General features: G+C 43.8%; 1 protein-coding gene across 1 annotated transcript in view; it reads right to left on the reverse strand.

Annotated features, from left to right (window-relative positions):
• LOC119169445 (trafficking protein particle complex subunit 11 gry) overlaps positions 1-14,517 on the reverse strand; it is a 153,520-nt gene that overhangs the window by 7,345 nt on the left and 131,658 nt on the right. Inside the window, exon 28 of the mRNA XM_037420514.2 lies at positions 1,243-1,459. Within this exon, the coding sequence (XP_037276411.2) occupies positions 1,243-1,459 (217 nt within the window). The remainder of the gene's footprint in view (positions 1-1,242; positions 1,460-14,517) is intronic.

A 14,517-nucleotide genomic window follows, 5' to 3' on the forward strand; every position in this document is an offset into this window, starting at 1 on the left:
CTATGGCATGATTTCATACCAGGCCTGTTTCGTTTTTTTTTTTCTACACACAATAGCTTTCAATGTTGCCAGTTCAACAGACTGAGTGGAGACTGAGTGGTTAGGTTAGGCGAACATGATAACATCGGTGTCACACCACTCAGGCAATACCCAAGATTTTGTTGGCAAGCCACTGTGCCCGAATAGGTATAATTTCGTTTAACATACATTACCCAGTATGTCAAGCTTCATGTTTGCATTTCTTTAGTCTTTACACATGATGCACAAGTTCTGTGAAGAGGACTTTATGATTGCAGCACAAAATCGTGTTCACCAAATCTTGCGTTCAACAAATATTCTTTCTTTGCACAATTTTTTTTCACACTACTGTATTATTCAAACATTACTGCGTACTTTCCACATAACGATGTACCCTTCGGTAACTATACATTGCTAAATAGTTGAATTTCATATTTTACTGACTCGTGATGATATCCAGGTTTAAACTTTTGCAGTGTACACAACACATATTCACAACTCCAGAACTGAAGATGTGTATGCAGTGGTGGATTATATTTAACAGAAGCAAAACAAACACCACAGGAAAAACATTGCACACATGAAAGCAGACACACATTCTCTGTTTTTCATACCACAAAAAAAAAAAGGCATGATAAAATTGCACCAGACTGAAAAAAAGCACTCTGAATAAACACATGCTAAATGCCTCAAGCTAACTCTGTTTTTCCTGTATGTACTACTGATTTAATGAAGAGACACTAAAGAGAAGTAATAAATTACATTAAAGTGATGAGTTCTACTCATCACTTTAATTCTGCTGTTGGTAGTTTAACTACCATAGGTGTGTTAATATGCATGAGAAAACCCATAATAAAAATTTCACCTTTAAATTGACTGGCACAACCTCCAAAGGTAATGTCATGAATTTCCGAGTGACTCTTTCCATATTTTGGCCCCATCGGCTCAACGAAACTTTTTGAACCTTTCTAAGTTGTCCCTGGCTCCCTCGAAACGCAAATAACTTCATTCTTGATTAGGAATGAGAAAAGCCCCAGCAGATGCTGTCAAAATCTACGCCGCCATGAACTTCATGGTGACGTCACCACCTGCATTTTCTTTTTGCATGCTTTCTACATTACAAAAGGATCGTCTCGCAGCAAGCGTTTTTTTTTGGTTTCCCGAAAGAGCATTCTACTAATAGAATGATGAAAATATCTCCCAGTATGATGAAAATATGCTCACCAGCTTGTTGCCCGAGTACATGAAGGCATCACTGGAGTCCATGACCAGCTCGACGTCCTGTACGAGCAAGGTGCGGTTGTGCAGCAGGTAGCTGACAGTCAGGGGGGTGCGCACCCGACCGTGTGCCGGTGCCACCAGCTCCAACAGGAGGGGGCACGCCTGCACTGGCGCTGATGGGAGCGACACCGTGTGAGTTGCTGTGGCGGGAGCACCTTCCCTGTAAATATGAGCAGAGAAAATGTCACAGGAGTCCCTATCAGATGGATGCAATACATGAACTTCACCAAGGGCATGTGTCACACTGTGGCAGTCTTGATAATCAACACAGGCCAATAAACCAACACTATTAAGGGCAAGCCTGTTACCACAAATCAAGTTAGGAAGCCAGTCCAGTTAAAAATTGTCTTCCACATGCCCTGCACATACTCCTCAAATCATGGCTTGTTGTAAGGGCACACTATTCAAAAGAAGGGCAGCTGAAATACTACGCGGCCCATGTCTCAGCACAGTGTTACAGCATTATGAACCCCATGGGGACAATGAAAATATAACCTTGTCCTCGTTTACTCACAATTCATGCATGTCATAACACCATGTCTCTGCAATATGAACCTCCTAGTATGCATCATGTTTCTGCACACTTGTGCACAATTAACACTCCTCGCACACTTACTCATTTTCTCGCCGCCTCTCGCAGTCACGCTTTCTGAGGTATCCAGAGGTAATCATAAGCGACGTTTATTTTATCACGTGGTCCACTATGCATCTCTGACAGCCTCCATCCATGATGAAAGTGTACAATGAAGATATGGCATGACAACTCGTGGCTTCAGCTGCTGTCATTTTGTTGGGAACGTGCGTCTCTCAATATTATTTTTTTTTTGGAAATTTCAACCCATACCACATCAAACATCTTGATTCTTGGACACGCGAGACTGCATGCTCAAGACGTTTTACGCTAGTGAAGCCTATGAAAAAGGCTGTTTCAGCTGCAGTGCGGATATTTGTGACTTCGGCAACGCATACGTTATCAGTGGTCTGAGCTGTAATCGGGAATAAAATTTTTGGAAATTTTACCGCGCCTAATAGGAGCGCCCCGAAGTTGGAACCCGATATTCTGGATAAAAAACTCGCCTGTTGGAAGAGTAAATATGGTATTCCGTAGAATATTTAAAGCGCTGGAGCATTCACTATGTTTGTGTGAATAATGAATTTTAAGTTTGAAGCGAATAGTGGTTTTAGTACAATAATTTCGAATCGAATTCAAGCAGTATATTGACATATAAAGAAAAATGGGTATTATCATAACAACAACTAACCTGCAGAATATTTTTTTTTAATTTAAATAGGGCCTCTATACAAATGTATTTTTTTTTTTTTTTCATTCGAAGGAAGTCGACTAAATGTTCTGTAGTAGCAGAATTCAACCTTCAGTAGGATGCGAGTGATAACTGATAACCTGTGAAATACATAACATCTTAAAATTTATTATACCTTAAGCATGTAAGCAGTCATAACAAACTCTTAAGGTTAAGAAAATGATGAATTCATTTGAAGATAATATTTTCACGCACCAAGAGCCGTGAAGACAAGAAAGGAACAGCGGGGCAGAAAGACACGAGCATGTATCTTTTAAACGAAGCGCTAACACACACTTCTTCTTTGTTCTCTTTGCACTTTTCGGTTCGCTAGGGCTTGCCGGCTCACAACTCTAGGGTGGCATTATTACCCCTCCCAATAGAGCATCGACTCGATTCTCATGCACAAGGGGACAGCAGGGCCTATAAGAGAAAAAAAAAGAAAGGGAGAAACGATACTTCTGGTGCACAGGGCATATGCAGGTGCAAAAAAAAAAACATGTCTGTGGTTGGTCATAAAGAAAAAAAAAACATTACCACAGTTCAAAGTGTGTTCGAGACCCTATGGACAACGTAAAAAAAAAGAAAATGTTTGCTGCCTGGGCACAATAAGGCGAGTATTACCACGTAAAATAAGGTTTTAGGCGGACGACATGCACAGTCTCTGTCCGTGGTGAGTGGCGCTGGGTCGTTGCCGAGCCTCTGTCTGGAATGACTTCATAGTTGACCTCGTTCAACCGCCGCAATACTTTGTAGGGTGCAAAGTACTTGCTCAGGAGTTTCTCGCTGAGACCTCGCTGTCTAACAGGAGTCCCAACCCACACTTGGTCACCAGGTTGATAAGTGACTAGTCGATGGTGGATATTGTACCTTCGGGCATCTTCACATTGCTGCGATCTCATGTGCACACGAATCTTGACCGTAAATGAGGCGAAAGGGTGCGAACCTTGTCGTTTCCTTGGTTGCGGTGTTGTACGCAAATGTTACGTACGGCAGGATCTCGTCCCACGTTTTATGCTGCACATCCACATACATAGAAATCATGTCCGCCAGTGTTTTGTTTAGCCTTTCTGTCAAGCCGTTACTCTGGGGGTGGTATGCGGTTGTCTTACGGTGGTTCATGTAACTGATCTTGAAGATGTTGACCAACAGTTTTGCCGTAAACGCTGTCCCTCGGTCAGTGATGATGATGAATGACAGGGCGCCGTGACAAAGCACTATGTGGTCCATGAATAACTGGGTGACTTCAGATGCTGTACCGCGAGGCAGTGGCTTCATTTCAGCGTAACGTGTCAAGTAATCAGTCGCGACGATAATCCACTTGTTTCAAGAGTGAGACAAAGGAAACAGTCCAAGGAGATCTATCCCAACTTGGTCAAATGGCGTATGTGGTGGGTCAATGGACTGTAAGAGGCTCGCAGGCTTTACATGTGTTGAATTGCAACACTGACATTCGCGGCATCCTTTCATGTTGCGTTTGACACAAGCTGCGAGTTTTGGCAAGAAATATATATAGCTGTCGTACCCGGTTGAGCGTCCGTGAGTATCCCAGATGCCCGGATGTCAGCTCATCGTGGCAGGCTAATAGGATGTTATCACGAAGGTCTTGAGGAACGACTAGAAGATAAAATCTGCTGCCGACACCGGTGCTTTTCTTGTATGATATGCCGTGTCGTAAGCAAAATGACGGCAACGTACGTGAAAGTGGACGAGGAACAGACGCGGTGCTGCTTTCTAAATGATCGATAATGGGCCTTAACTCGAGGTCCGCTCGTTGCTTACTGAGGAGGTTCGCCCCACTGAGAGTCCCCAGGAAGGCACTGTCATCTTCTACAGCTGTGTGATTGGATTCCAGAGGTGCTCGTGATAGCGTGTCGGCGCCTTCACGCTTTTTTTTTTCCCGAGAGCTGCTTTTTATTTTCAGAAACATGATGTACTTCACATTTTACTTCATCGGCTGCACTGATGTAGCAGAATCTTAGGCTGAGTTTGCGCAGTGAATACAGAAGGGGTCTTCTATTACCTTGTGTTTCGAAATTAAATTGAAACGTTTGTACAGATAATGTTAAATATTGTAACTTTGTAACTTTTACATCCATGTAACAAAAAACTTCGCAAACACTTGTTTGGTCCTGTAGCCTAACTGACTAGTAGAGGGACCAATTGTGTGACATACCTACATACTTGCGCAAGCGGTTACACAGCGACAAAGGACATCAAGCTGGATACAATGTTTAAAAATAGAAAGAAAAAAAAACAAAAAAAGCAAAAAAAAACACATGATTGAATTACCGTGTTTACTCGATTCTACCGCGCCCTCGATTCTAACGCACGTCCGGTTTCCACGACAGAAAAAAAAAACAAAAAAAAACTAGGACATCGATTGCAACGTGCACCTATTTCTCGTTGGCCCGCACGATCACATCACTCGGGAAAACGAGTCCTTTCGAGAGCGTCTTCCGTTTAAATATGAGGTACAGGGGAAGCTTGTGCCTATCTGACGTGCAACAGAGCATTGCTGTCACTCTAGTTATACCGTGGCCCGATGTCAGCACACGAACTTGCTTCCCCCCCTTCTCCTCGACGGTTGTGGTGCCAGGCATGTAGAATTAAAGAGGCGTCTGAACAGCATTCCCGATTTGCCCAAGCAGGTAGCCGTTGTTGTGCCGCAAGTTTAGGACGAACCTCTGAAGACTGTGAAGCTTTTCTTCGTACTCCTCAGGCAACTTCCGGCATATGCCCGTTCGCCTTCGGAGGGAAAAGCCTTTCCTCTTTATAAAGTTAGTTAGCCAGCACCTGCTCGCTTTAAACTGGCTCCGCTTTAGTCCTTTTTCTAAGGCTAACTGCATGGCCTGCACTTAGAGCAGTTCTGTCGTCACGGGCCGCTGTGCCGCTCACTGCTTAATCACATACTCGCTGAGCAGCTCTTCAATTTGTGGAAACCGACCCTGCTGTGGTCCACTGAAGCCTTTGCGTGAATCTTTGCTGTCGACAATAATCTGCTTTTGTTTCCGCCAGTCCCGCACGCACGTTTCGGGACCTCCGAACGACCGCGATGCGGCCCGATTTCCGTCCGTTTCGGCACACGCGATGACTTTTCTTTTAAAAGCGGCATTGTGGTGCACTCGTCAAGTTTTTGGAGTCGGCCCTACCATGCCGTCGATGCTAATGCACAACAAGATGACGAACTCCTCAGCACACGTACGAAGTGCCGCACATGGGAAACACATAGGCAGAAACGGCCGACGCGCCATGCCGAAGCACGAAGGGGGCGGCCATTTTGGAAGTGCCGATGGCAATAGAATGACCGTATTCATTTTTTCTTTCGTACTCGATTCTAACGCACATGCGATTTATGAACTTGCTTAACCGAAAAAAAGGTGCACGTTAGATTCGAGTAATTATGGTATACAAAGAAACATGGCGCAGAGAACATAGCTACTTATAGCACAGAATAATAATAGCACTAGAATAATAATAATCATAATAATATTATTAACACTAACTGACTATTCGTATTACTTGGAAAGTTCGCATGAAGTGCATGCTTCATGGCCAATGAAAAACTTCTGGCCTCTTTCACATCAGTCAGTATTGCATTCCATATGAGAGCGCCGTGAAATTCTATGAGCTTTTGACCATAGGCATTTCTGGCTACCGGTAAATTAAAACAGTGATTCGCTGCAGCTCTTGTACAGCGCGCGGGTAACGTAAAGGTGCTTAATGGGAATGGGTCATCACGTTTTATTATTCTATGCACTATATCAGCAACACTGGACACGTGAACAGAGTCCAGTGGAAGTACACGCATCATTTCAAACAGTTGTTTTGCAGTATCCATCCTGTTTGAGTATGTGATAATCCGGACTGCCCTCTTTTGCAGGCGGCTAATACATTTCAAATGAGTTTTATATGCACTGCCCCACGATGCTATACAGTAGCTCAAGTGACTGTGCACGAATGCAAAATATAGGATGCGTAAAATAGATGCGCCAAAACATTCACGAGCTTTTAGTAGCGTGTGACACCCATATGCTAGCTTGGAGCATGTCTTTTCTATACGCGATTTCCAGTTCATGTCCGAGTCAAACATGAACCCTAAGTACTTAAACGAGGCTACTGGCTGTAGCAGTGCCGTATCTAAAACCAAGTTGAAACCTGCAAAGTTGAGTTCTTTTTTCCTAGAGTGAAAGACCATGTATTTAGTTTTCTCTGTGTTGATATCTAGGTGGTTTCGTTTAAACCATACTTGTCCTCTCTGTAACTCTTCGTTAATTTTACCTTCGATGTCTCTTAAGCTGTCACCAACAAAGATTAGTGCCGTATCGTCTGCGTACATTAAAGCTTCTGAATATAGTAGGATGGAGGGAAAATCATTAACGTACAGGAAAAAAAGAGTGGGTCCAATAACTGAGCCTTGTGGTACCCCAGAGACTAGTGATTGAGTAGAGGACTCGACACCATTCATCACTACCTGTTGCTGTCGGTCGGATAGGTACGATTTAAGAAGCTGGTGAATTTTGCCTCGAAAACCGTAGTCATGAAGCTTACTTAACATGATGTTGTGGTTGACGGAATCGAAAGCTTTTCTTATGTCTAAGAAAACTACCATGGCTATCTTATTATTGTTCAAGGCTTCGTTAACTTGTTGGGTTAATACCAAAACTGCAGTAGATGTAGATCTGTGTGCTCGAAAAAACCATGCTGGTTTGAGCAAATTATATTATGTTTGGATGCGAATGATGTTATCTGTGCTGATAGAATTTTTTCAAACATTGTATTAATTACACTTAACACAGATATCGGTCTGTAATTTGAGGCACTTGATCGGTCTTCATCTTTTTATACAGGGACGACTTTGCCCAACTTAAGCTCATTTGGGTATATACCACAGTCCTGCCAATGTTGAAACATGTGCAGCAAATGGTCTGCCAGAATGTCTATGTTATTTTTATTAATATAACTGTAATAGCATCGAGCCCAGCCGCTTTATTGGCATCTAGTTTTTTTTACTATTGACATGATATGGGACATTTCTATCTCAAATATGGCAAAACTATCAGAAACTGATCTTATGGGACGCGCGTGATCTGTAGTGTCAGGAAACTGAGCAGCCAAAGCACGCCCGACTTCTGCAAAATACTTGTTAAAGTGATCCACCGTGTCTTGAGTTATATTGTCAGGCAGTACACGTTTATCTGAGTCAAGGCCAATTGCGGATTTTGCTATTTCCCAAATTCTTCTTGGTGTTGCCTCCAGCCTCTTCAATAAGCTTAGCATAGTATTCTTTTTTTTGTTTCCTCATTAGGGTGACTGACTTATTCCTATAGCATTTGAATTGATTTAAGTAATAGGCATTGGTTCTCTGCTACTGCCACTTGTGATACCAATGGTCTTTTTGTTTCAATATTTCTAGAATACTAGGTGTCATCCAAGGGCAGAGTGGCTTGGCGTACTTACTACTAGTTGTGGTGGTGCTTTGTGACACAGCATTTTTGAGAGAGCATACGAAATTACTGTATTCTATATTTACATCCTTGTCATACATAGTGCAATAATCGATTTGACTTATTTTGTCTCATAGTAACTTATAATCAATCTTTGTAGTTAATTTTCCCCTAGAAGGTTTCGTATTAAGAGGCTCATTTGTAAGGGTAACAAAAATAGGCAAGTGATCGGCAATCGGAACAGGAAGCACACCAGCATGCACATCATTGCCAACGTTGCAGAGGGTGTGATCAGTAAGAGTACATGATGTGTCGGTGATACGCGTTGGCTCATTTATGAAATTACACAAGTTAAAGGATTTCAAGAGGAGCGTGTACTCATTCGAGGTATCGGATGACAGGTCAATATTAAAGTCTCCAACAACTACAATATTATTGTAGTGCATGCAGGAAACTCTCATAAGCACAGACTCACATTCCTTAAGGAACGCTTTGATCGAAGAACCGGGCGGGCGGTATACAACGCCAATAACTGGCCCTCTTTAAATTTTGATAAACAGAGTTTCTATAGTTGCGTTGGTAACAGATGCATCAAGAAAGACATTGCATGCATTATTGTCCCGTATAAACAAGGCAACACCACCTCCTCGCGCACGCGAGTTGTGTGGCTGCGATAGTAGCCTGAATCCCTGCATACTCAATGTTTCATCAGCCTTCAACCATGTTTCACTCAAAGCAATAATATCGAAACCGAAGTCTAAACGTGCTATATACGTGACCAGATTGTTTAAACTCCTGCGTAAACTTCGTACATCACAGTGGAAAACCGAGAACTTATTACATTTCTGTTTTTTCGTATATGAAGGATCGAGCATATTTATAAATACAGAACTTAACTGAACACGAGCACCTACGCAATCTTGGCAAGGTCACCTTCAGATTGAATATGTTCAACCACCGAGTTCTCAGCTTTTCTCATTAGAATCCGGCCCTGAGATACCCATGCAAACTTCCACTTTTTTTCTGCTTTCACCTGTCGAGCTTTTCTGAGCAGAATCTTAATTTCTAGGCAGAGATGCTCATTGACATAGATGGGATCATTATGCTCTAAAGAAAGGTGACTCGTATTTAGCCTCGTCTTCCTAGCTGCAGTCAGAAATTTGTCTCGGGATGTCCTGGTTGCAAATCTTACCACAACATTTGGTTTATCTTTATCTCTGGATGGCACACGATGTGAGACATCAATGTCTCCATCGGACATCTCGATTCCCAAACAGGTGGCCATTTTACCCACTGTCGCCTTTAGATTTTCATCTGCGGTACGTGGAAGCCCTATGATTTCCATGTTCATGTTCCTTCAGTGCTGCTTAAGTTCAATAATCTCCTTTTTGGCGTCAGTCAGTTGTCTAGCCATCTCTTGGTTTTGTTTCACAATATCTTTGTTTTGAGTCCTCACCTCTGTTAGTTCCCTTCGAAAGTTCGCAACATCTTTCTTAAACTCTTCAAAGGCCGTATTCATGAATTCGACAGATTCACGCATTTTCCCAGCCTCGACTTTAATTTCTGAGTTTGAGTCTTCAATCTTACCAACCTGAGCTATGATATGAACTGCGAAGGCATCAAGCTTAGTGGCCAATTCACTGATGACTTTGATGACCTCTTTGATACTAGTAGGAGCCTTCTCAGAAAGCGCTTTCGCTACGTCATAAATACGACCAGTAGGTGCGCCTGCCATATAGCTAAGAGAGCCAAGCTACAGCGCTGGAGCAAGTTGCCCCAAAACAATGCAACACTTCACAAAAGACACACCACACAATCACCTATGGCAGCGGCAGCATCAGCACTGGACGCATCGGCACTTTCTACCCGACTTGTATACGATGGTGACATCGAACTCCTGAAGTCGCAGACTCCATCGTGCTAATCACCCAGAGGGGTCTCAGAGGTTAGCCAACTAACATATAGCGCGGTGATCAGTCACAACTTTAAATGGGTGCCCATAGAGATAAGGCCTGAACTTTGTAATTGCCCATATTACCGTGAGACATTCTTTCTCTGACGTTGAATAGTTGGTTTCGGCATGTGATAGAATGCGGCTCGCGCAGGCAATCACACGTTCGGTCCCATCTTGTCTTTGCACCAAGATAGCTCTGAGACCAATGTTGATTGCGTCAGTGCGCTCCTCTGTGTCAGCGTCCTCATCGAAATGACCAAGCACAGGAGGAGAAGACAATCGATGTTGCAGTTCCGCAACAGAAATTGGGTGTCATCATGCGTAAGTCTTATGAGTGGCTCAGCAATCTTAGAAAAGTTCTCAATAAAGCGGCGATAGTTTGCACAGAGCCCCAGAAATCGTCGAAGACTTTTCTTGTCTGTCGGAGCTGGAAAAGCGGCCACAGCGGCAGTCATCTCGGGATCGGGCTGAACGCCTGCAGCGCTCACAACGTGACCCAAGAACTTCAGCTCTTTGTAGCCGAAATGGCACTTCTCAGGCTTGAGGGTAAGGTGAGCGGATTGTATAGCTTCAAGAACACTCCGAAGGCGATGAAGGTGCTCGTCAAACGTTCTTGAAAAGACAACGACATCATCTAGATAGACGAGGCAACTTTTCCACTTGAGGTCAGCGAGAACGGTATCCATCATTCGTTGGAATGTGGCCGGAGCGGAGCAGAGACCGAATGGGAGCACTCGGAATTCATACAGACCGTCAGGAGTTACAAAAGCAGTTTTTTCGCGGTCACGTTGATCGACTTCAATTTGCCAGTAACCACTTTCGAGGTTGGTTGAGGAAAAGTACTTTGCTCGCCTCAGCCTGTCAAGAGAGTCATCCACTCGAGGCAACGGGTATACGTCTTTCTTTGTGACGTTATTCAGCGTCCTATAATTGACACAAAAGCGAAGTGTGCCGTCCTTCTTCTTTACAAGGACCACTGGCGATGACCAAGGGCTGCTTGATGGCTGTATTACATTGTCTTGAAGCATTTCCTTCACTTGCTTTTGAATTACGCGTGGTTCGGTTGGTGAAACGTGGCAAGGCTGTTGCCGTATAGGGTGCGCGTCGGCGTAGGTAATAATACGGTGTTTAGTATTCGATGTCTCACGGATTCTCGATGAACAAGCAAAAGAGGCGTGGAATCCTATCAACAGGTCATTAAGCCTCCATTTGTTTTCATCAGAAAGCGTTAAATTTATGTCGACACACCCGAGAGGTGCTTCGGCATTATCGGCCGCCTCGGAAGCAAAACACTCAGTCACATTGGTTACTGGGTAGGCACAGGCGATGACAGCACCAGGGAAAAGGTGTCGGCACTCGTAGCTGAAGTTTGTAACAATAACCTCGCAGTGGCCAGCCTGGAGATCTACTAGGCTTCGTGCTATGCAGACACCTTGGAAAAAGAGTAGAGATCGATTGCTCTCCGCTACCTATTGCTCTACGCCACTTGAACCATAACACTTGAGCGCCGTGGTATCGTCACAGCATCGTCAATTACACGCAGACATACTCGATCGTGGCTGGGATTATGTTCTGGTGTGGCGCTTTTTGTTGAGAACGTGACGAGGCGTTGTTGAATGTCGATGATAGCACCGTGCTCCCTCAGGAAGTCCATGCCAGGAAGTCTTGGTGCATGAAAAACTGGAGGATGTGCTGGGTAATCTATGCAGCGTACCCCTCCACATAGCAAGAACTGGAGCGTCGTACCAGTGGGCACTCCTGCGCACCGCGCCAGCAGAAAAATTCGAGGGCAATCTCCTGAGTTTGGACTGCTAAGAAACAACATGGCAGCTCCGACCAGCCCTATCGACACCAACCCAAATGGTACGAATGGCACAACGCCGCTTCATTGCACCTTACCCAGCACCTCCACCAGTTTGTCACACAGCAAGAGCCGTGAAGACAAGACAGGAACAGCGGGGCAGAAAGACATGAGCGTGTATTTTTTAAACGAAGCGCTAACACACACTTCTTCGTTCTCTTTGCCCTTTTCAGTTCGCTAGAGCTTGCCAGCGCACAACTCTAGGTGGCAATATGTTCATTTAAGGGGGCCCTGCAACACTTTTTCAATTAGCCATGCAATGGATTCACTAAAAAAGCTTATTGCCTCATGAATTCACCACCGCAAAAAGTTTTAGAATCCGTCCAATACGAGCAGAGTTGCAAAAATTTCTCGCACACTCTAATTACCTTCTCTCATGGCAGGGGGAAAGAAAATACGCCACACACATCTCGTGGCCTTGAGCATTTTTTCTTTTCTCTTTCCGTCAAATTCGCGGCTTTTCAGTGCTACTGCGCATGTACACGTGGAGAAGTCGTGGTCTCCCGCGACAGCCCAAGTAATTACCGAGCGCGCCATGCTCAAATCAGCCAATGGTCAATACAATGGTTGTGACCAGTCATTTTAGAGCTTGTAGTGTCGTCTACTGAGAAAAGAGGGCAATTTCTAGGTGACATTGAAAATTTATTGTGAATTGCAGGCTGCGTGAAGCGCTATAATATATAGTTGGCGTGTTATCGGTAGCCTCGACTAGTGATCGGTAGTGTTTTCTGACCCTGCTCTATGAGTGTTGTAGGGCCGCTTTAAATTTAAAGGGGCGCTTTGGGGCACTGCGAGTTCTTTTCGCATAAATGCTTTCGCGGTATAGCACCACTGCACTGCAGCGAAACCACTTTTACAAGTGGTTACATGTTGATTATTGTACATCTATTCGTTCGAAGAGAATACCTTGAAGTTTTAATTAATTTAAGTTCGAATTAAAGCAAATTCGAATACTCTAATGTTTATTCGAATATTCAAAGCATTGGCATATACGAACAGGAATGGGTGTTTTAAACAGATTTGAACAAAAGTTATCGCATGTTGAAAATTTGGAAGTAAGTTAATGTCAACCCCAGATTTTGCTCGAGAAACTGCAACATACTGCAAATTCTATTTAAATGTGTTTCGAATGTCCACACTCGTTTCCCTTCACACATTATTCCTTCCAAATTATTGTCAAATGCTGACTTGCTTGGTGACTTTTACAGTTCAGCAGAAAATCTTGTTCTTTACAATACAAAAAAAAAAATATTTGTGATTTAAAAAGCTACACAATGCATCATTACATTAAAACTGTATGCTTGAGAGGGCCAGCTAAGAGAACGTAAGTTATAAAGGTGTGATAATTTATTGAAAACAATATAAATATGTATCTAAAACAGGGTTCCCCCCATAACATATATGAATTGAAGTTTTGCAGCAATAATCCTTAAAGGAACATACAGGCTCACACTTTTTCTAGTACCTCTGAACAATTACCAATTGGTCAGCACTAAAACTGACGTTTTGTGACATATGCGGCTCTGAACTTAATCGAATGAGGCGGGACATTAGCCGAGACGAGAAGACGATCCCGACAAATTTTGGGATAATATTTGTGCAGCATCAACAACTGAAGGGTCCTTTGGAACAACTTTTTTCGTGAGTAACCGTGCCCCATAAATAAAGGGAACGATAACAGGCTTAGCTTCTGCTTTATCTTCACATTTAGGGCAAATTCGTACCATCTTGCATGGATCGAGCAAGATGAATGGGGACTTGTGGAATTTCGCAAATTCCATAATCAAAGTACCTTTGCTTTGCACAGAGGTGGAACAGGGTACATGGGTTTGGGAGCAGTCCTGATAGCAGGCAAAGATGCCTTTTGCAGCAGGCTTAGAGCAACCAGAAAGACATGTTGGAGCAGGCTTGGAGCAGCCAGAAGGCCTTTTTGAGCAAGCTTGGAGAAGCCAGAGATCGAGGACGTTCAGAGCAGCCCCGTTACACAGCACTTGTAAAGCAACTTTTGTCCAATGCTGCATTTTCCAAACAATGGTGCAAAAGCAGTCACTCTCGATGGATTTTGGCCATCATGTTCTACATAAAGTCCATACTGATAACATACTCCTGCGCATTGTATTGTCCACCCATGAGTAGATGCGCCCGAGCGGGGATGATGAACGTGGCTGAAGCAGCGATCAAACGAGCTGGCCCTTCTGTATCACTCAAAGGGTGCATGCGATAACATCACCCTGCTTGGAGGCCTGCTATCGAAGCAGAGAGGAAACGCAACACCCGCTTGAACGAGATGAAAAGACGCTAGCATTGGGGTGGGGACGTGTGGAGGGAAGGGGTTTGTTTGAGCAGCAACTATAAGCTTTGCTTCTAGCGGCGTGGTCGTGATCGCTGCCGTGTGCGTTAGCTCAGCAGCCGTGGGGAGTGGTGCACATACATTTTTACTAGAGTTACCGTATATGCTACCTTTAGGTTAAAAGTAGCATATACATAACTTCAAAGTGCTGCGCTCTCATCGCGCAGGGACTGTGTGAAAACTGTTGGTCAACCTGCAGTGACCATGCTCCCTTACACCAGCATTTTCGAGAGATCCTAAATTAATTGCTATTCCGTTCATTGCTTCGCTCTTGGAATTAAGATGTGACCTTTTTACAGCCACCC

This window comes from Rhipicephalus microplus, unplaced genomic scaffold (genome assembly GCF_043290135.1).
Source record: "Rhipicephalus microplus isolate Deutch F79 unplaced genomic scaffold, USDA_Rmic scaffold_23, whole genome shotgun sequence".
NCBI lineage: Eukaryota > Metazoa > Arthropoda > Arachnida > Ixodida > Ixodidae > Rhipicephalus > Rhipicephalus microplus.